We start from the raw sequence: 21,805 nt of genomic DNA on the forward strand, positions 1-21,805 counted from the left end.
ATAGTAAAAACTGTTTCATTGCATAGTTCCATAAGTTGTAATTTCAGATCACTCTTAAATATAACTGGTAAAAAAAGAGCCCATAGTCCAGAAGCTGGACTGGTCTGAAGAGGCAAAAAGTATTATCAAGTGATAGAAAGGAAAAGAGAATGCAACTGGATTTAATTAGTAGTCAGCATTGTAAGTACCAGGTATGGGGCGGTAAGATTTTTCTTGGTATGCTTTAAATCATAGAATGGTAAGTTCATGTGTACGAGGAGGTAAGAACAAGCGAAATAAAAGTATGAACAGTGACGTCCCACGAAATTTTGTTTTAAAATTATTTTTTAATTTTGGGTGCTGTAAAAGTATGGAAGACCTGAGAAAGTCCATTTGCTAAATGTCAACGTTAGCCAAAAAAATCCTTTCACATGAATTTTTTCACATTCATCACACTCATTCTTCCCAGAGTTCTGTATCGTGAGAATGACTAAACTGCTTCCCTCCAAAGGCTGTGCTTGGATAAGTAAGTGTAGATGAGACAAGGTCTTAGCAGCAGACCCCGAACAGTTGGTGATATCGCTCACACGAGGAAGGATGAGGCAGGATGCAGTTTACAGATCTAGGGCAGCACAGTGAATGTAATCATGTCAGGCACATTCACTGGCAGTTCAAACATATATAACTGCATATGTTATTGGTATGTTTTACATTTAAAAAAACTTCTGAACTATTTTCAATGGTATTTCTTGATACAATACTTACAAGAATTTGCTTTTGCAATTTAAAGAGAAAAAAGCTTTGTGGTCATAGGAAAGATGCGAAAAGAATGGCAGGCAGCGGGGAACGGAGCACTGATCTGTCCCAGATGATAATTATTAGCACCGGGAGACCATCAGGGAAACATGAAGAGTCAGCATCTTACTGCTATGTCTTGAACACAAGGACAAAAACTCATTGAGCTCAAAGTATGATTTAATATGGAACATGTTATCAACGGAAAAGAAAAAAACAGCACAGAACTCTCTATCTTATACGTGGAATTGTACCACCACCCAAGATGAACTGAAACACCCTGAGATTAATAACTTTAAACATCCACACTAGAGGTCTGCACTAGAGGTTAGTTTCCCAAAATACAGAGAGAAAAGCATCTTCTTTTGTACTGGTAGGTTTGTTGTTTTTTTTATATGCAATACTTGAAGCATATGGACATGTGGATGCTGGCTGCTGTGCGATATACATAGCAGTGCTGTCAAATGATTAGGCACAGCTAGAATTCAGTGTGCTTCTTTATAGTAGTTTCATATTGCTGAAGGAGACTACATACATGCATTCCGCTTTTGTATCCACTCAATCAATTTTGGACATCAATATATAACCCTCTTTTCTTTTAGCTCTGTCTCTGCTGGTGATTTCTTCAAAAACACCATCTCCTCAGATGGATCTTTTCCTAAGGAAGGCCTTTGCTGTTGGAATCTTGCCTCCACTGCCCTCTCCTATCCCAGCCACTGTCCCCAGCCCACACACAGCATGGTGAGCTCTGAGGAACAACTATCCATCACTGGGCTTAGGGTGTATGCCAACCCCCATCACAGCCTCAATGAAGGCAACACTGCCTTGAGGGGAAGCACTAAGGTGCATAGAGCAATAAAGTTGTCAGCGACCTTTTAATGGAGGTGAGCAAGTGTCCAGGGTAATCCTTCACTGGAAGTGAAGTGCACAACCACCACACTCTACAAAATGAACAGCTTTTGGGTGAGTCCAGGAGTCACCTTTCAAGAGCCCTGCTCAGCATCCCACACCAGGCTGGCGTCGACGGTATGAAGGCAGGCAAGAGGGTATGCAGAGGGCACACGGCCAGCTGCCGCCTTCACCCGCGGAGCCGCCATTTTGAAGCGTACGCCCCCAGCCCAGCACAGGTGTCCCGGCCAGAGGCACGGAGCACGACAACCCCGAGGCGAACTGCCTCACGGCTGGCACCGCGGGACAAGCGCGGCGCGGTTCGACTACGCTCGGCTCGCCCTGGGCACGACGCGCCCTCCGTCACCCGCACCGCCCCTTCCCCTCTCGCCCAGCAACCGGCACGAGGCCGCGACCCGCGCACGCCCTCCCGCGCGCGCCGCGCCCCCTCGGCGCCCCGCCTCCCCGGCGTTCGCCTCACGCGCGGCCCCGCCCCTCTCACCGGGCCCGCTGGGGCCACGCCCCCTTCCGCCTCGGCTCCCCGCCGGGTCACGCCCCCTCGCCTCTTCGCGCGCTTCGATTGGGGGAGCCCCCGGTCTTCCCGGGCCGCCCTCCTCCACTCAGCGCCCGGCGCCGCCCGTCACTCAGCGGCGGGGCGCCGCGCCGGTTGGCGGCGGCGGCGGCGCGGGCGGGCCGCGCTGTCAGTCAGGGAGCGGAGTCCGAAGTGGGGAGCGGGGCGGGAGGAGGGGAACATCTGTCTGCCGCAGCCGGGCCCGGCTGTGCCGCCGCCGCCGCGCGCCCGAACTGCGTGCGCCCGGCCCCCGCCCGCCCCGCCCGGCCCCCGCCCCTCCCCCGCGGCCGGCCCCGGGCTCCGCGCCGCCTCCGGCCGTCGGTGCCATGGGGAGCCGCTGAGCGCGGGGCCCGCTGAGCGCCGCCGGCTGCCCCGCTCGCTCCTCAGCTGACGGCAGGGGGGGGCTCGGGGGGGGGGGGGCGGCGGCCCGCGGGCGGGGGCGCGGCGCGGAGCGGAGCGGAGCGGCCCACGAGAGGCGGTGGCGGCGGCGCGGGGACTTCGGGCCGCCGCGAGTGTGAGTCCCGCGCTCGTCCCCGCGCGGCGCCGGGGGCCGGGGCGGGCGGGGCCCGGGGGCGGCGGGGCCGGCGGCGCTGCCGGTCACTTTCCTTTTGTTGCCGCGGCGGCCCGGGGGCGGCTTTCCTGCGCGCCGGGCGGCCGCTTCCTGGCCGCGGGGCCGCCGGCGGGTCGGGCCCCGCGCGGCGGGGGGGCGGCGGCGCTCGCGGCCAAAAGTTGCCGCCGCCCGACGGGGATGCGGGGCCGGGCCCGCGGGGTCGCGCCTGCGGCCCCGGGAAGTTGTGGGGAGGGCCGGGGCCGGCGGCTCGGGGCGCGTCCCGGGTGGGGAGGCGGCGGCGCGGGCGCGGCCCGGGGCGGGGAGCGCGGAGCGGCGGTTTCGCGGAGCCGAGCGGCGCTGGGTCGGCGAGCCGGGGCTCGGCGCGCTGTCGACGGGCGGAGCAGCCCTCCAAGTTGAGGCAGAAGTGTCGATGTGCCGCGAGCGCGGCGGAGCCCCATATGTTGAGGGTTTTCTTTTTTTTTTTTTTTCTTCCCCCCGTTCGAAAGTTTGACAAAAAAAAAAAAAAAAGAGACTTTGAAGTATTTTGTTTATACTAACAGAAGAGAAAAGTTCTCCTAAGAAAAAGCTGGTGGCAGGAGTGTAGAGGAGTAGCATATGGCATTAAAAGGAGCACAGCTGGAGGTAGCATTTCCATCTGAACATGATGTCAGAGCAGCTGACAGCCTGCCATCCCTCAGCCTTTTATTCTAACACACAGACAGGGAGTTAGTGTGTGCAGATCTGTGTGTGGAGAAGGTATCTCATTCCTCTCTAACATCATCTCCACTTTGCATCTGTCTCTCCCAGTCTGCTTTTTTTCCACCGATCTAACAGACCTGGAGCCAGCGAGACTCAGAGGAAAGGACTTAATCAGGTTTATGTGTACTAAAGGTAGGAGTAGCAATAGATTAGATACAGCATCTTTCTGTTTTGGTGTGTTGTTTATTGAATTTCAGGAAAAATCACATTACTTTTCTAACCAAGTTTGGAGGTAATATATGAAATTGAGTATTAAGCAGATAAGTGGACTTGGTCAAAAAGGCTGGGGCTGCAGTTTGAGAGCATCGGTTTGATGCACATGGATAAAATTAACTTTAATGCGTATCGTGAGAAGAAAATTTCTGGTTTTAGGATGTGACGAGAGTAACTTCGTTCTCAATTTTGTGAGACCAAAACTGAAATGCATTCGGCGGCGAGCTAACGGGAGTTCTGCTTTATGCTTTTGTGCTGCATCTTTAGGTTGACTTGATGGGGATTTTTGGTGAAATAGACACGAGCATGCTTTTAAAAAGAACCTTCTGGCTGAACCGTGTTTGTTGTGAAGGCTCTCACTGCGCTTGGTGGTTAAATAGCCAGCAGCCCGGAACTGTGGGAGCATACAGCTGGAGTGCTTCTGAAAGATAGAAATCACTTGTGTGTTTAGAAACTTTTGTACCTGGGAGAATAGCCTGACTGGTTTCCTCTTTTCTTTCTCGCCTGTAGCATTTGCAATCTTTTATTCTGGCATAACAATAATTATTTGAAGGAGTTTTTGTATTTGTGACTAATTTAGAACTTGTAGATTTGAGCTGCCTGAATTGGCCAGACAGCTGTAATCGCACTCCTCTATTCTTAATCTCTTTATCTGGGCAGCAGCTGCCATATGGCCACAGTCAGCTGGATCAGATGTTTATAAGCTTCCTTCTTCGTCCCTCTCTGTCCTTTCAGCCTCCTAATTTGATCACAGCTACCTTGTGAGCTGCCCTCCAATCTTTATTTTTAGCCCTCTTAAGGATTAGGATTGATGTTGGCTGTGGGGCACTTAAAGTGATTGTATTGTAAATCTTCGTGCTTTACTCTAGCGGTGGTATTTCACAGAATATAGCCAGGGTTGTGCTGTAAGTTTCAGCACACCTCGCTTTGCCGGGGATGGGCATTTTTCAGCAGTAGATATTGCCAGCCCAGAGAGCCACGGTGTGTTTGGATGGTTTGGAAGAGCATTGCCAGCAATCACAGAAGAATAGGTTGAGACAGGGTTTCAGGAGATTTTACTTTCTGTTTGAATTCTGACTTCTCTACTTCTTTGAAGTTTGGTTTGTTGCTTTTTGTGGGCTTTGTTTTTTTTGTTTTTGTTTTTGTGGGTTTTTTTTTGTATCATCAGAGAGGGTGAATAGAAAAAGACTTGGGTAAGCACAGCACTGAAGATACTCCTTTTAAATGTGCACACGGTCATGTTGAATGGCTTTTTTTTTTTTAAAGTTTGGTACTGCAAACTCAGTGTGGTGTGGGAGGGGAGGGAAATTTCTGTCCTTTTGCACAGGGGAAGCAGTGCTCAATGGCATTTTAACTGATAGTTTTCCTTTTGCAAATTCTACACCTTAGCAAAAAAGCATTTTGTTTTTTCTTGTACAGTGTGGAGAAGGTTCCAAACCTGAAACTGTACCTACCAGGAAGAGAATGCAGTGCAGGCCAGGTTTCTGAAAAAGCTTGATTTTCCTATCAATAAAAATTCTTTACCCCTGTCAGTTCACACTCTTTATGAATGCTAGACCTTCAGGTTTGGGCAGTTAACATTTCTTCATACACAAAACTCTCCTGTTATTACAGTTTAGCTTTAAAAAGAATGTTGATCACCTGATTTTTTTAATTTTTTTTTCTTTCACTCTGTGATCTCTCAAACTTAGCATTTAAAAAAAAAAAAAAGATTTTTTTTTTTTAAATTTTTTTTTTTTGTCAGTCCTGCTAAGGACACAATCTGGAGGAAGTTCCCTGAGAAAGGAAAAAAATAACTGTTGAACAAATTTTATGAACAGAGGTGGTGCTTATAAAAAAAAAGAAAAGAAAAGAAAGAAAGTATACAAATAGTAGCTAAGTGCTTTTTAGAATGGCTTATTTAGGAGTGAGGGGAAAGCAGAACTTCAGTGGTTGACTGGGGAAAGAGAGGCCATTGTGCGTACGCGTTCAATAATCCTCGCGTAGTGGTGGTGTCAGAATTCTGGCAGTAGGAACGCTGGGCTTTCAGAGTGGAATAACTTGGGTTCCTAAGTTCTGTTGTTCCGAGCCGCGTGTAATTTTGAAACATCTTATTACTTTCTAGGTTATGAAGACAGCATGGAGTTTCCTGACCACAGTAGACATTTGCTACAGTGTCTGAGTGAGCAGAGACATCAGGGTTTCCTTTGTGATTGCACTGTTCTGGTAGGAGATGCCCAGTTCCGAGCGCACAGAGCTGTACTGGCTTCATGCAGCATGTATTTCCACCTCTTTTACAAGGACCAGCTGGACAAAAGAGACATTGTTCATCTGAACAGCGACATTGTTACAGCCCCAGCTTTCGCTCTCCTGCTTGAATTCATGTACGAAGGAAAACTCCAGTTCAAAGACTTGCCCATTGAAGACGTGCTAGCAGCTGCCAGTTATCTCCACATGTATGACATTGTCAAAGTCTGCAAAAAGAAGCTGAAAGAGAAAGCAACCACGGAGGCAGACAGTACAAAAAAGGAGGAAGACGCCTCAAGTTGCTCAGACAAAGTGGAAAGTCTCTCCGACGGCAGCAGCCACATGCCAGGAGACTTGCCCAGCGATGAAGACGAAGGAGAAGATGAAAAATTGAACATCCTGCCTAGCAAAAGAGACTTGGCGGCCGAGCCTGGGAACATGTGGATGAGATTGCCCTCAGACTCAGCAGGCATTCCCCAGACTGGCGGAGAGGCAGAGACACACGCAACAGCAGCTGGAAAAACAGTAGCCAGCCCCTGCAGTTCAACAGAGTCTTTGTCCCAGAGGTCTGTCACCTCCATGAGGGATTCAGCAGATGTTGACTGCGTGCTGGACCTGTCTGTCAAGTCCAGCCTTTCAGGAGTTGAAAATTTGAACAGTTCTTATTTCTCTTCGCAGGACATGCTTAGAAGCAGCCTGGTTCAGGTGAAGGTGGAGAAAGAGGCTTCCTGTGATGAGAGTGATGTTGGCACTAATGACTATGATATGGAACATAGCACTGTGAAAGAAAGTGTGAGCACTAATAACAGGGTACCGTACGAGCCGGCCCATCTGGCTCCGATGAGGGAAGATTCGGTCTTGAGGGAGCTAGATAGAGAGGACAAGGCAAGTGATGATGAAATGATAACTCCAGAGAACGAGCGAGTCCAGGTGGAAGGAAACATGGACAGCAGCTTGCTCCCTTACGTGTCAAACATACTCAGCCCCGCTGGCCAAATTTTTATGTGTCCTCTGTGCAACAAAGTCTTTCCCAGTCCCCACATTCTGCAGATCCATTTAAGCACGCACTTTCGAGAGCAGGACGGGATCCGCAGCAAGCCTGCTACCGATGTCAATGTCCCCACCTGCTCGCTGTGTGGTAAGACTTTTTCTTGCATGTACACCTTGAAACGTCATGAGAGGACTCATTCAGGTGAAAAGCCCTACACTTGCACCCAGTGTGGGAAGAGCTTCCAGTACTCCCACAACCTGAGCCGCCACGCAGTGGTTCACACGCGGGAGAAGCCACACGCTTGTAAGTGGTGTGAGCGCAGGTTCACGCAGTCCGGAGACCTTTACAGACACATTCGCAAGTTTCACTGTGAGTTGGTGAACTCATTGTCTGTCAAAAGCGAAGCACTGAGCTTACCTACTGTCAGAGACTGGACCTTAGAAGATAGCTCACAAGAACTTTGGAAATGAAATTTTTATATATATAAATAATATATATATAAATCTATATAGTTGTGGTACAGTCTAAAAGCAATCTTGTTTCCTTGAACTGAAAGTTTGGCTATTAGCTTGTTTTTGCACTTTAAGGCAGCATGAATATTTCACTAATTTAGCACTCTGATAAAACAGAACTTTAGAGGTAACATGGTGGTGAAGTAATAAGCATCGGAGCGTATGTTTTCCCCTTTTTTTGGACTAGAAGCCAGCGGATACTTTAATTTTAAAGAACCTCCAATTTGAAAATGTTGACATGGCTTTGTTCTCCCCAAAACGCTGCGTTATTTTGAGCTCTAGATAATTTTCCTTTCAAAATCTGAATGTAGAAATCCTTTCCCAATTTTATCATTTCCTTTACATTTTTTTTCTAATTGCATGAATCCTTTCTAGCTGTTGGAAACCTGAATGCTTTTAGACCCAAATGGAAAATTTCTGAAATGCTGGATTATCTATTTTTAAACAAGTGGTTGACTTAAAACTTATTATGGCAACTTCTGGATTTCTGACAGTTCCCACTGGAAAAAAAAAAATATAATAAAACAAAAACAACAACAACAACAAAAAAAAAAAAAACCACAAAACAAAAACCCTGAGAGTACACTGGGATCACTGGGACTCTGTCTTATATGAAGGTTTGCTTGGGATGAAAAAGGATATTGCAGCTTCAGCAGTGATGAACTGTGTGTTTAAAAAATGTGAATTACTGTTATTGTATACTGTAATTGATTACATGGGCCGGGGGGAGGTATCAAAGAACTTGGCAGGTTGTGTTGATGCTCTTAGTTGAGTCTTGAAAAGTAAATATTAACGCTACAGAAATGCATGAGTTTCAGTATATTTTTGTCTTTGTTTGCATTGTATAACTTTAATGAGTGAGTTTAAAATTATTTAATTTCCTTAGGAAAAAGCACCGTTGAAAATGCCGGTGTTATGAAGAACGTAAATGCACTGTTTTTATTTTATATAATTTAAATTTTCCTTCCCACTGTCTTTCAGTTGAGAAAAACTTAAGCTACGAGTTGACAATTTAGCTACGTAACAAGGAAAATATGAATGTTTACAAACAGGCTTAAAGATTTGCATGTGCAGTGTGCATTCATTAAAAGAAAACCTTCTAATTGCACAAACCCCACGCCAGCTCCAACTTTAGGTGCATACATTTACCCAGATGAGCATTTTTAGGATTCCTGCTGTACACATCCACAATAGGTCATTCTTTTTCCCCCCTTGAAAAGGGTCTGTGGACTGAAAAAGCCCCGGGCTGAAAGGACTGGAAAGCCCTGATTGACGGGGGAGGGGGGGGGGGCCGGGGGAGGGTAGAGGGCTCTGTGTATCCAAGCAGCAGAGACTGCAGCCTGACGTGTGGTTTTAATGACCAACACGCAGGTCAAAAGCATTTTGCACAGTGTTTGTTTTCCTGTCTTGCACTTACAAATAAGGTCTATGGGAGTAGCATGGAAAACGTTTGCTGTTTTTCCTTTTTTTTTTCTGCTTTTGTTTAAAATTTGATCGCCTTAACTACTGTAAACATAGCCTATTTTTGTGCTTAAGATACTGAATGGAAAACTCCATTGTGTATTGCTGGACTGTTTTGGAAATATTTGGTCAAATGTGTGTTAATTTGGCTGTAATGGCATTTAAAACAAAACAAAAAAAAAGCTGTGAAAATGGCCTTGGAGCGTTATCTTTAGTTACTTGAATAGTTTCTAGGTTTAAAAATACATTCTTTTATTAATTTAGAGAAGACAATCAGTGTCTGAGGAAAAAAAAAAATGGACTTTCTCTTGGATTTTTTTGTGGTCCTTGTGAGTGATTGCTTTTTTCCTTTTATTAGTTTCACATTCTTCTTTTGTTCTAAAACTTAGACTGACATCTAGCTTTGACAATCATAGTATGTTTTATTTTCCTGAGGGGGGAATAACTTATAATGCTGTTTAGTTTTGTACTATTGGTGTGTTGGTGAATTTTTAAACTGTGTGCTAACTGCAATAAATTATATGAACTGAGAAATCAATTCCCTTGTCTTTTTTTTTTTTTCTTTTTTCTTTTCCCTCTTTTACATGATAGTTACGCAGTATTTTTTACAATGTGTAACTTTATTACTTTTGCCCAGACTTCTGTTGCTAACTGTTCGGAATATGTTTTCGGTATGCTTTTTGAGCACTTTGATGCTAACGTCCGTTATTTACATCTCTCTTAACATTTCGACAAATTAAATGCTTGTGTTTTGAAAGCATTTCTGTGTCTGTAGCTCTCTATCATTCTGTAGAGGGATTAATCTTTTTTCCCCCAAAGACATCTGCAGAAGCGATCTATTCAGTTCCAGAAATTTTGATTCCACGCAGATCTCTCTAAAGACACAAAATTCCTTTTCTGGGCTTAGTTTCACCCCAAGCAGATCTCTTGGGCTCTCTCTTTTGTATTCCGTTTCTGTCAGAACAGTAGAGCAGAAGGAAACAACTTAATCTGAAGTATACAGCTCGGGTAGGGACTGGCAGTCTATGCTACAGAGCAAGTAACAGTCCAAATGTCCAAAATACCAGCAATCCATCAAAACTGTCTGGGCTACAAAGGAAAATGAGAATAATCCTACAGCTGTTTGTGGATTTCTCTTACAGGCTAAACCTTTCTTCTAAAAAAGAGAAGTAAAGCGCAGTGAAACCTTTGAAAAAGATATTTTAGAGGTTTGTTGCAGGATATGCCCAGAATTCTTTATCGAAACGTTCCCTCCTAGGGATGAAACCAGCCCTGCAGAGCCCAATGGGAGTATAAAAGTAGAGCTAAATTATAAGTCTGGAACAGAGACAGCGGGGCAAATATGAAGGAAAAAATCAGGATTTTAACGTTTCATTAGATTTGTCATCTGCCTAGGTACAACTTTAGTTGACCAAATGAATCTTGTCGCTTAATGCTATGCTGCATTTCTTCCTACATTTGTGATAGTTCATACCTAGCCAATATGATTTTTTTCACTGTTTTGATCTTCATAACCATTTCAAATATCATTTGCTCTTTTTTTCCACCCTCTCTTTTCTAATAAAGTGAGTTATTTTGGAAACACTTTCTTTTGTAAATGTGAGAATGTGAGTATCCTTAGTCATGTAGGTTTCTCATTTTCTACCAGTAAGCCTTTGCTGCAGCCCAGTCTTTCATACAACAGAGTATTATGTGTAGTTAAGGCAGTTTAAAGTATCATCAAGACTGAAAAAGGCTAATATTGCAGTTCTGAAATGCGTACAGTTGATGAGCTTTAGATGTGGCTCTAGGCAGATTTGCCATTTGTTCTCGAACAAGAAGATTTTTAAGATCTGTAGATTCACAAATAAGGCTAGACTTAGAAAGAGCCCTGTTTGGGGGGTAACAGAAAACATAACGGCCACTAATTACAAGATCATTCAAAATAGGCTTTGTATGTTCAGATTTTATCTAGTTGGTATATACATGTGCGGCACACGCTTGCTTGTGGCTATCAACGTGTTTCTTCAATGAAAAGATGAAACATACTTCTGTATGCTGCTTCTCTCCATCAGCTTTAATGTACTGACATATCCAAATAGCTGTAACCTTTTTTTTCCTTTTTCTTGTGATATACTCCCTAGATAATGAAGCATGAGAGAATGGTTCCATTGGCTCGGGGGTGTGTGGTAACAAAACCCGTACTGTTTGTATTGCCATTGGGGCATAAGGCAAATTATGAAGAATTGTGAGGCTGTGCTGTAAACCTCAGAGGTTCAGAAGATCTCCTCTGACCACTGCCCCTCGTTGCTTTAGAGCTGGGTGTAGGTCTACCCTAAGGCTCTCAGGGAATTTACGATTCAGTTGTTTTTTTAAGCTCTTCACATGATCGTCCAAAATTCTCTCATTGTGCGTGATTTCTCTAAACTGAACCTTGGGGATCAATGCTATAGAGAATTTTAAAGCAGGTGTATTATTCCATCTACTTAATAAGAACTTTGCACATTTTAGATGAAATTTAAAAAGAACTCAGAGTTTTAGAAAAAACTTTATAGTCAAAGAACAGAAGGGATCTTCACTGCTTCTCCTGCTCTAGGACCAAACGATTCCATACGTATTTCTGCTGAGCGGGAGTTAAAGCTGCACACCCCTTCAGAATTTGAATTTCCCCATTTGAATCCTAAGAAAAATTGTAAAATTAATTTGGGAACCAGCGCATTCCCTTTCCCTCCTGCAGCACACCGAACCTTCTACTGCCTGCCCGCTTCTGCCTCCTGCTTTGCTGGAGTGGAGAAGCGATACCGCGATTTGCCGGCAGTGCAGCTTCTCTTTGTTTTATCTAATTAAAAAAGGCTTCTACAGCAGTCAAATATTCTAACTTTGTAAAGAACTCTTCAGACGTCACAATACGTTTTCCCAAAATCATCAGTAAAATCAGCTCCCCTTTTTATGGTGGACGATACCGCGGCGATTTGCAGCCGAGGAGAACTTGCAAAGGGAGAACATTTCTGCACGCTGCCTCCTCTCCTCCTGAAGCAGTGTAAATTCCTTCAGTGCTAAAGTGAACTACATTTTGAGGCTGCACAAATACACTAATGCTGGAAAGCAGATCCAAAGGTATTTTCATGTCGTTCTACGTCGCAGTGCTCTCAAACTATTGATGCTGTTTGTTCACCTGATTTTGGAACAGAAATATTCCCAAGGAGTATTGTCTTTTATTATAGAAATCTAAAAAAGGCATTAAGATTTATCTCTTTTTTTTTTTTTTTACTGGGATCGTGAATGTGGATTATAACAAGTGCCCACTGTTTCTAAATGAAGGAAGAAGTGAAAAAGAAGTGTTCTGGGCTCTTTCAAAATATTCTTGTTCAAGCTGTTTTGTTTAATTCTTGATGTGCTTTAGTCAGGTTTAATTGTGTCATTAAATATCATGAACTTGGTAATACAAATTGTTCTCTATTTGATACAAGAGGAGTTATTTCTTAGTTGTATCTGTAGAGATGCCTTTGGGTAGAAAGTGCAAATGTTATCTGTTGCAAGCAAATTGAAAACCTCTTAGGAAGATGAACACTGCTTACTAAACCTGGAGCCAGGAGCTCATTGTGGCGTGATAAAACTCAGCTAAACCTGGTAACAGGTTGTACCAATGGCAGGTTACACTCCGTTCAGGAATACTGTCCACTTTATTATAGGAAGATAAAAAAAAAAAAAAAAAGGCAGTGTTGCTTTTAGATGTTTGCCAATCTAGGTGTTCTCCAAGCAACAACCCAAAGTGTACCCAAGTGCAGGCTAAGCAGTCCAGCTGCCCACAGCACAAGGCGCAGGTGAACCAAAGTTGGGCAGGCTCAGCTGTGACAGTGGTTGCAGCTGCTGCAGTGGTTTCAAGTGATAGAAGTGTTTTCAGAAAAATATGTATTTGAAATACACTACTAGGAATGTTTCTCTTGCATTGGAATTGCTTGGTTTAATTGATTTATTGTTATTTTATTTTATTGTATTTTATTTGGTCTCACAGAACTTGATTCTGTTGTGTGCTTAAAATCTTAAGGTTCATTTTGGTTTCACCTAATTCTGTTGCTTCGGTTGCTTTTCCTAGTAAACAACCACTCCTCTGAAGCAACACATTCTTTGTGCAGAATTCAAGGAATGACCATTGCTGACCAGCCCTTGCCTTTACCCATTTGCAGCAGGAGGCCAAGAGTGCTTGCGCCGAGAAATCCTCTGCCTCGGTGGAACAGGACCTGCCTCTCGTACCACTTCGGTGGTGCTGGGCCACCTATGCTTTCACCTACTTCGATTTCTGAGGTTTTGCTGCCTGCCTGCAGCAAGCCTTGGCTTGGGGCTATAGGATAGAGCACGTGCAGCCTAGCCTTGGAGCTGAAATTTTAAGTTGATTTGGGATTGTTGAGGCTGCAGGAAATAAATAAGTGATTAATTGCAAGATGGGTTGTTTTTTAGGAAATTTTAACTTAGAGCAGTCTGATATTTCTTAAGTTTTAAAAAGCAGATTGTTATAAACGTGTGTGTGTGAGGATGCACTTTAAAATAACTCACCAATTTTTATTTGGGTGTGCACTGACATCACGTTCTCAGTTAGTGCTTGAAGATCTTTGGGACACATGTTTCACACCCATACACAGTAGCCAGTGCAGAGCTGTGCTGTGCAACCCATCACTTGCCGTTTTTTGGTTATCAGCCACAGCCTGAGCACCAGAAAGGATTTCAGGTGCAGTACGGAGCACACCAGCTCTGGCTGCACACTACAACCCGGTGCACAAAGCTGGCTCTAAGTCGGTAAAATATTTAGAGAGCAAATTACATGTGCACTGTGACTTAGAAAGGATTTAGCTGGGAACGCAGTATGTTGCTGCCTCAGTGCTGTAATGGATATATTAACAGGCTTCACTGTTTCACTACAGTTATATGGTGAGTTATCTGCTGTATCAGGATGTAAAGCTCGAGATGGATTTAAATACTTCTTTCACAACCTTCCCAAAATACATTTTGGTTAAATGATACTTACAGCTATTAAGAAAATAAAAACCACTCTCAATGCTACATTTTAGGCTTTTGTCAAATTGACTTCAATTTTAGCAGTAAATCTACTTTTTATAAACTTTTGGATGTGAGCCCAATATACATTTTACAATTTTAAAAATGTACTTTATCTATAAATAAAGTCCCTGAAACTGATAGAGGTTTATCGTACAAAACATGATTTATTTTCAACTGCATTTGCTGTGTATTCACGCTTACTGAGGATTCATGTTGAGATAATTTTGGAATTTCATACTGAGACAAAATACCGTTAAAATCTTAATGAAACATATCCTGTTTCCATAGGCTATTGCTACCGGGTCTTCATTATCTGTAGAATATTCTCTCTCTTTTCAAGTAGCTCAACTGGCACTGTGCATCCAAAATCTGATTTCTATTCATAGTTTTCAGGTGCATACGTGACAGCTTGAAACTACTGCAAATACTCAACATCTCGTCATTTTAAAGTGGCTGATGCTCTAAAGAAGGGTCTACCTCTTACCGAGATGAGGCTGACTGATCCTGAGTTCTTTGGGAGCCAGAATCGGCACATCCTTGTGTTACCTGTGGGGACACCACGGGATGTCGCTTGGAGTGCCAGGCTCCTGCTGCTGCCAGTCTGGGACCTCTGTGGGGGAAAGTGCAGTTTGCCCAGCTCTGCGGGACGAGCGTTAACCCCCAGAATGTATTTATTTTTCCTAAAGATTGAGAAAGACTCACAGAGAAAAGAACTTCAAAAATAGCGAGGGCAAAAAATGGCACAAAGCTGAACTTCGCTTACCAAATTTGGTATGCATAGCTTACATTTGCATCAAGAAACCCATGTGTTTTAGCATCTCTGCAAGGAGACCTTTCAAAGCCCATAATCAGTAGTTAAAAATGAGAGTAAACCAAGAGAACTTTTTTAACCGGAGCGCTAATTTTAACATGCTCTTTTATTCTCCCTAATATATAATATGAGGTTCGCGGCCTGGAGGAAAGCTGGGCTTCCTGCACAGTGGTAAAACCACAGAAGAGCCTCATCCACTTTCCATCCTGGCTGCATTGCTGGGCTGATGGTGCAGGCCATCTGAATGTGCTGGCAGGCATGCACTGTTTGGCTGATAGGAACCTGGAGGTGAGAATCCTGCAGCAAGGAGCATTGCCCTCACATAGCGACAGAAGGTATGTGGGCACACTCCTACTGGGGTGACTTGCAGTGACTGAGGGGCTGCTGCTGGGAGGACGTTGGCTAATGTGGGGTGATGTGAATGGGGAATTGCAATATCCACACTCACGCTTGCTCGGCACACAACAGAGCTGACAGATCTGCAAGCCACATAAGTACTTGATGATATAAGCTGATTTAAAATGTTAGCCATGGTTAGCCCTGAGCTAACCATGTGGGATGGTCCAGGGCTGGATATCTGGGTGCTGCACTGCAAACACTGTTTAAAAAATGCAGTGAATTTACGTGTCTAATCTTTCAACCTTTCTTCGTGGAGCAGGAGCCCGCGTATGAATGTTCAGAAGTGGGCCCTACCTGACGTGAACTGCCTGTGAGTCACTACCAAGACACCTAGTTGATGACTAGCACTCTTCCTAATGTTAGTCTTCTATTTTAAGTTGATGCTCTTCACATCCAGGGCTCCCCCACATGAAAATGCTACCATTTAATGCATTTTCTTTTTTACAAGAGTCTTTGATGGTTCCTACAAACATTCATGGATAAACCAGATTGCTTAGTTTCAAAACTGCCTGTATTATCAAGAAAATTTTTCTTTTGGAAATACTCAGCCCCTCTGAGTAGTTTTTGCGACTTCCCAAAGGCAGAAATATCTCATGCAGGAGTCTGGAACAGAAAAAATGATTTACGAAGACACCACCTTAGCATGCTTTGCTAAAATTTAATATCAGTGCTCACCTTTTGAATCAATTGTTATCTCTTTTATTTAGAATGAGGACTCTGTGCTTGGGACTGAAATGTGGTGAGAAAAGAGGGAACATCTGTAAATAATGTCTTTTTCTTTTAGGAGAAGGATAAGCACATTGTTAAAAGAATGAAGGAAATTACAGAAAAATGAGGTTTAAGGGAAAGCACATGTTGAAAGACAGAGCACATTAATCAGGATATAGGAATGGGAGGTATAAAGCCCCTTTTCTACACCACTTTGATTCTCATGAAGGACAAAAAGCATTATGAGTTTTTTCTTTCTTTGCTTGCTCTGAGGAAGGAAGCAATATACCACTGGAAGTTGTGGTCCCCACTTCTGCTCCAGTTGTGGAAGATGAAGCACTTTTAATTCATCTCAAAGGCTTTTTTCTCCCTCTTTTTTTTTTTTTTTTTGAACAAAGGAAGGACAGAGCTGCTCCTCATGGTTTTACAGATGAGAGGAGCCCAGTTGTGAAGCCTTTTCACCAGGTCAGAGTGAAACTCTGCATGCAGAGCAGGAGGATGTGGGGCCTGCAGTAGCAGTGCTGATAGGGACATGGCATGTTCAGAGCTGCTGAAGTCACTGGAGAAAGATGAAAAAAAAAAAAAAAAAAGGAAGTGAAAGCCATGTTTATCCTGGGAATGGATGCAGGGTTTGATATTTCTGCGTGTTTTCACCACATCTTCTGTGCTACCTCTTTAGACCCTTTGTGCACCATGTTTGATGCCTGATGTTACACTTGGCTCTGTGCCTCTCTGCTGTCAGCAGGTTTCCGTTGGTTGTAGACTTTGAGAGGTATTTGTGAGTGAAAGAAAATAATTTTAAAGCCCTCTGTATAGCATTGGAGGCACATGCTTGGATGAAAGTCCAACCATGGGGACTAGGCAGAAACGGCGCTAATTGTGAGTGTGTTCATTCCATCAGAAATTTTCCCCAGATATCAGGAATCTCATGGAGGAGCTCCTCTTTGTGTCCACATCATTGATTTGTAAAAAGGTGAGAGGCTTCACAACTTCAGCCTCTCCCACCGCTTCCCAGCTCATCCCCATTTTCCCCAGGAGCCATTTTGTGCCCTCTGCAGGCTGTGGCACTGTGTGGGGCAGGGCCACCAGCGGGTCTGGCATCTGCCACACCTCTCAACATTGCTCCCTCAGAGTGCTGCCCAAATAGCAAAGCCTGGGTACCTGCTGCCATGGGGAGGTGGGAAAATACCGTCCTCTCCAGCTCCTGTGGGTTTTAACCTGCGCTCCGGTCTTAGACAGGAATACAAATCTTTTCTTCTTTTATTTTATTAGGCGCCTTCTAATACTTCTGGAATCTCACCCATGATGGTCTGTGAACAATTCTGGGCTCCAGCCGCCTGTCCTCCTCAGGCCTCAAATGATGCACATTTGCGAGGCGACGAACTCCACAAAAACATCCGAGTGTGATCTATTTTTTCCTTCTCTTTTGTTGCTTAATGGATGACTCAACTTTCTTTTGTGACTGGATAGCTTTAATTTATAGTTTTTAGGAGAGCAATCGTTCTTCTCATTATTTTTGGTTAAATATTCTTATTTGTTGATTATTTAATAGTTTGTTTGGATAAAGACGTAAAAAAAAAAAACCAAAAAAAAAAAAAAAAAACCAGCTTGGTGCCATAGACCGAGTCCAAAAGAAATTAACTGCTCTGCTGCACATATTGGAGCAGGGAGTTTGCGGAGAATGCAGCTCTGCTAATGGACTGGCAAACTTATAAAGGCTGTAAGGATTCCATAGAACCACGCTCTGCCTAATTTTATTAATTAACCCTCATTGCTTTGTACAAAGGTTGTCCTGGCTATGGAATAAATGAGTGAAAGGGCTGGTCAGTGGGCATTAAGCATAATTTTACGCTTAGCGTTGCAGAGGACTGGGGCTCAAAGGGCTTGGGTTGTTTTATTTTATTTTATTTTTCCTTGCACACATCTTTGCCGTTCTGATGCTGACTGACATGGAAATGCAGCAAGGAGTCGCTCCCTACCCCACAGGCCGTGGCCGGGGCACGAATAGAAGAAGTCGGTGGCAGAGGCAGAAGAAGGGGCCGCAGCTCCCAGCTCCTCATCAACGCGTCCAGGCGAGTGGGCAGCCCTGAGGGGTGGCTGTATCTAAATGCTGCCGAGCTGAGAGACGGCGCGAAGTATTTCCATGAAATAAAGGTCTCTCCATTTAAGCTTTTTGAATGACTCATTAAGAATTAAAGCTGATTTTTGCTCTGCGTTAATTTTCTAATATTCACACTCCATACTTTCTTTTACATTATATATGGATTATATGTCAACCAAAAAGGGACAGTAGTTGAGAGAGAAATGACTATTTTTTTTTAAATCTGTATGATTCATGGGACAAAGTTCTGTGATGCATCACACCATCCAGTCTCTGTCTGGACCGATGCACGGTTTTTTGTATATTTTTTTTCTGCCTTTTTTTTTTTTTTTTTTTTTTTCCCTAAAACATTACTTCTTGGCAAACTAGATATGCAAATGCCAGAATACACTAAAACCACATTTAATTGGACCCACTTGCCAACTTCTTGAACACAGCTTGGATTATTTCACTGGAGGCTGCTTCTGTTAAAAGATGGGGGAGGAGGAAGTGGCATATTGACAAGGCTTCAGATAATTTTTTTTCCACTAGAAGTACAATTATGCTATGAGCCAAGTTTGGAAGTATTTTACTATGTTTAATAATTATTATTATTAAAGGATATTGTAAACATATGCATTTAAGTGGAATGTAATGGGAATACAATCATGTCACTAATTTAGATTTGGATTAATTTACGAAGCGTGGTTTTTTTGTAGGGTAACCGTCTTCTTCAGTCCCTGGAACCCGCACAGCACTGCAAAATGCTGGTTTAGAGAGGATGTGCATCCTGACTGCAAGCTAAACGTGATGATTAAAAATATTCATTCTTTCAGAAGATCTGTGAAATTTCCATCTCTGACTAGCAATCAATTAAATATAAACCATATAATGGGATTAAAGTCACAAGGTTTGCAGAGTTCCCAGAAATTTCAAGCGTATATAATGGGTGCACGCCTTATACTTCAGGATTGCAGAAGGAAATAGGGAACCCCTAGAAATTACAGCCATAACCAAACCGATGCTACAAAAAGGTAGCTGGAGGGCTCAAATCTCTCTCCCAAGCCCCATTCTGCACTCATTACATCTGCTGACAGCCACCAGCAAGCAAGCATTTGTTGGCTGCGGGCAGGGTCCAGGGTCGCTCAGGGCCATGGGGCTGTAGGTGCTATGCCCTGCTTTTCTTGGGCCCAGTTGGACCAGCATCTTGCTGTTTTTGGCCCCAGTGGCTGTGGAGCTGCTGGATGGCCATGGGCAGGAGGTGCAGGTCAGGAAGGGACACCAGCCAGCAGCACCATCATGAGAGGCCCAGGTCTGGCCAGACCCAGCACCAGGCATAGGGAAGGGGTGCACCTCTGAAATAGCGACAATACAGTCAGGGCAGAGGCATCATGTGAGGTAATGAGCATATTTCTAAGGTGCTTATTCAGCCTGAAAAGCTGTGGCCAGGCTCGGTGTTCTTTTCCTCTTGCCATCCTCCTAAAGCAAGTTTCAAAATAAGGGAGTTTTCTTTGAGCTATATCTGAGGAGATAACAATTTCTTTGTCATTAGAAACATCACTTGCTCTCCTTGAGCACATAAACAGTTTACATGGTGTGGTTTTAAAATGTGCTCGTCTGCAAACCTTCACAGCAATCTGAATTGTGAACATTTCGGCGCTTGGATGTAAAATCTGGGATCTCAATTTAGCCTTCTGTAAATGCAAGGATGAAGGGCAAAGCACAGATCTGGGCATGAATTTTTAAATTAAGGGTATTCAGTTTCACAGTTTTAGGATGGCACCTATATGCAGTCGACAACCAAGATGTCTGAGCAGCTCACAGTCTGGAGTTTATTCTTAAATAGTCTGTGAGGCCTGGATTGCCTATTGTCCCTCGTGCATCAGGTTCTCGAATGCATTGGCCTCACTCTGCACTAGCAAAGCTTTTCAGTGCGAATGTGTCAATAGAAAGCATTAAAACAGAGCTTCAATTACTATAATTTATAGTGATAAAGACCTCTATTTTGGATTTAGATTATTATGCTGCAGGAACAGGTTTTTAAGGTGTTGCAGGAAATGTCATCTCCCACCAAAATAGGCTGTGGGCCGGTGTGGCAGCTGGGCAGTGTGGCCATACTGAGATCCAGAGCCAAAGGGCCCCAGGGACCCCAGCAAGCCTGGCAGGAGGCTGGTGCCAGAAAAGAAGTGTTGGCATTGGCCCTCATGCTGTCACGTGGGGTTCAAGGTACTGAACCATCCCTTTTGCACTCCCTGCATGGGTTAAAAGCAGCAGAGAGATTACAAGCAGCCAGAGCTTTGTGTTACAGCCCAGTTGTCTGCTCCCAGAAAAGATATCCAAAACTCTTGATACCACAGAAATCACTTACTGGAACAAAAAGATTGATCTAAGCCAGAGACTGGGGTGAATACTGGACAGTAAAAGTTACTACAATTTATTTCAGTTAATAAGAAATGCTTTTTTTCCTAAAGGGCAAATGTGTTTTGAAGATGGGGCTGGAGGATGGCTATCTGAGAAAGGTGTAAAGCCTCAGCATGGGTGTGGGGTGAGAGCAAGTAGGAAATATGTGTGCTGGTACACAAAATGTGGAACAGTCAACAGGTAGAGACTCTTACAGGGATGAAATTAGGATGTTTTACAACAAAGCTTCAAGAAAGGCAGGCATGATAGCTGGTAGAGTGGTGTGTAGGAAGACTTCTGGGTTTGGATCAGTTTGCTGGGACACCACTGTGGATGTGGGGACACATAGAACTGCCTCATACCAGAAAGGGGACAGAGGAGCAGCCAAGGTGCCAGGTTAGCAACAGAGATAGAGTTGGGAGATGTGAAATCTTTGAGGGTGTCACACAGTGGAAAACTCTTGGCCTCAAGACAATGGGTCTCACACAGCCTTTGCAGCTCCAGCCACTAGAGCCAACTGGGTTGGCTCTGCTTTGTCTGCATATGTGTAGTGATGAAATGCATCATTTAGGTGCAGAAATAGCTGTTTCTCAGCTGGAGGTGAGACACATGAGATGTTTCTTTGGCTCAAGTGTACTGACTGCAGAAAACCTTACGGGAAAGACATGCACTCCCTGTCACCAGGGCGACCTGCTATCCCCACAAGCCTCCACAACAGGACTGAGGTGGCAGGTCTCCTCCCTGCACTGAAGCTCAGTGGAATGGAGGTTGGACTCTTGGACCTGCACCTTCTTTGCAGCTTTGATCATTTGTTAGATTACTTCATCCAGCTGAGTCACAGAGGCAGATGTGTCACCATAAGATCACAGCTCACTTGAAAGTCTAAGGCTGGCAGGGACCTCTGGAGGACATCTAGTCAAAACCTCTGCTCAAGCAGGGCCACCTAGAGCAAGCTGCCCAGCACCAGAGTTCCTCTGGTGTCAAATGTTTGGTAAGCTAGATGCCATTTTGCTTGGCCAGTTTTCTAAAACATCTGTGTTCTCTAATGGGACCTGCAATGATCCATTACCGCCTGCACCAAGCACCAGCAAGTGTAACAGCAACAGGGAAGCCCCATATCTCATCCGGCCTCATGAGCAGGTTCTTCTAGCACCACGATGTTCTTGCTTTGCACTGCAGGAGCACAGGATTGGAAGGGCTAAAGTGGTTTCTAAAACATCTCAAGGCACAACAGCTCAGGGATGTGAAGTTGGTATTTGGGAGTGGGCAGCAGCCAGGTTGCCTGTTTTAAAATGAGCTATGATAGGGGGTAATCACAAGATGTTTCCACATTGCAAACAAGGCAAGTAAATGCTGATTTGCCTTATAAAGGCCTGAATAAAGTTACTGCTCTCAATAAACTAAAGTTTTTATAAAACAAACGTGAAT

At 44.3% G+C, this 21,805-nt stretch overlaps 1 protein-coding gene across 2 annotated transcripts; it reads left to right on the top strand.

Annotated features, from left to right (window-relative positions):
- Nucleotides 1–2,652: 2,652 nt before the first annotated feature.
- On the top strand, nt 2,653–9,483 carry ZBTB18 (zinc finger and BTB domain containing 18). 2 transcript variants are annotated; one of them, XM_052695712.1, is made up of 3 exons: nt 2,688–2,747; nt 3,591–3,674; nt 5,860–9,483. In XM_052695712.1, exons 2-3 carry the CDS (start codon nt 3,662–3,664, stop codon nt 7,440–7,442), a joined length of 1,596 nt encoding a protein of 531 aa, XP_052551672.1. In that variant the 5' UTR covers nt 2,688–2,747; nt 3,591–3,661; the 3' UTR covers nt 7,443–9,483. The 2 variants fall into 2 exon arrangements, with proteins under 2 accessions (XP_052551682.1, XP_052551672.1); XM_052695722.1 differs by lacking the exon at nt 3,591–3,674 and having other exon boundaries at nt 2,653–2,747.
- Nucleotides 9,484–21,805: the final 12,322 nt, after the last annotated feature.

This window comes from Tympanuchus pallidicinctus, unplaced genomic scaffold (assembly GCF_026119805.1).
Source record: "Tympanuchus pallidicinctus isolate F22 unplaced genomic scaffold, pur_lepc_1.0 scaffold1, whole genome shotgun sequence".
NCBI classification, from domain to species: domain Eukaryota; kingdom Metazoa; phylum Chordata; class Aves; order Galliformes; family Phasianidae; genus Tympanuchus; species Tympanuchus pallidicinctus.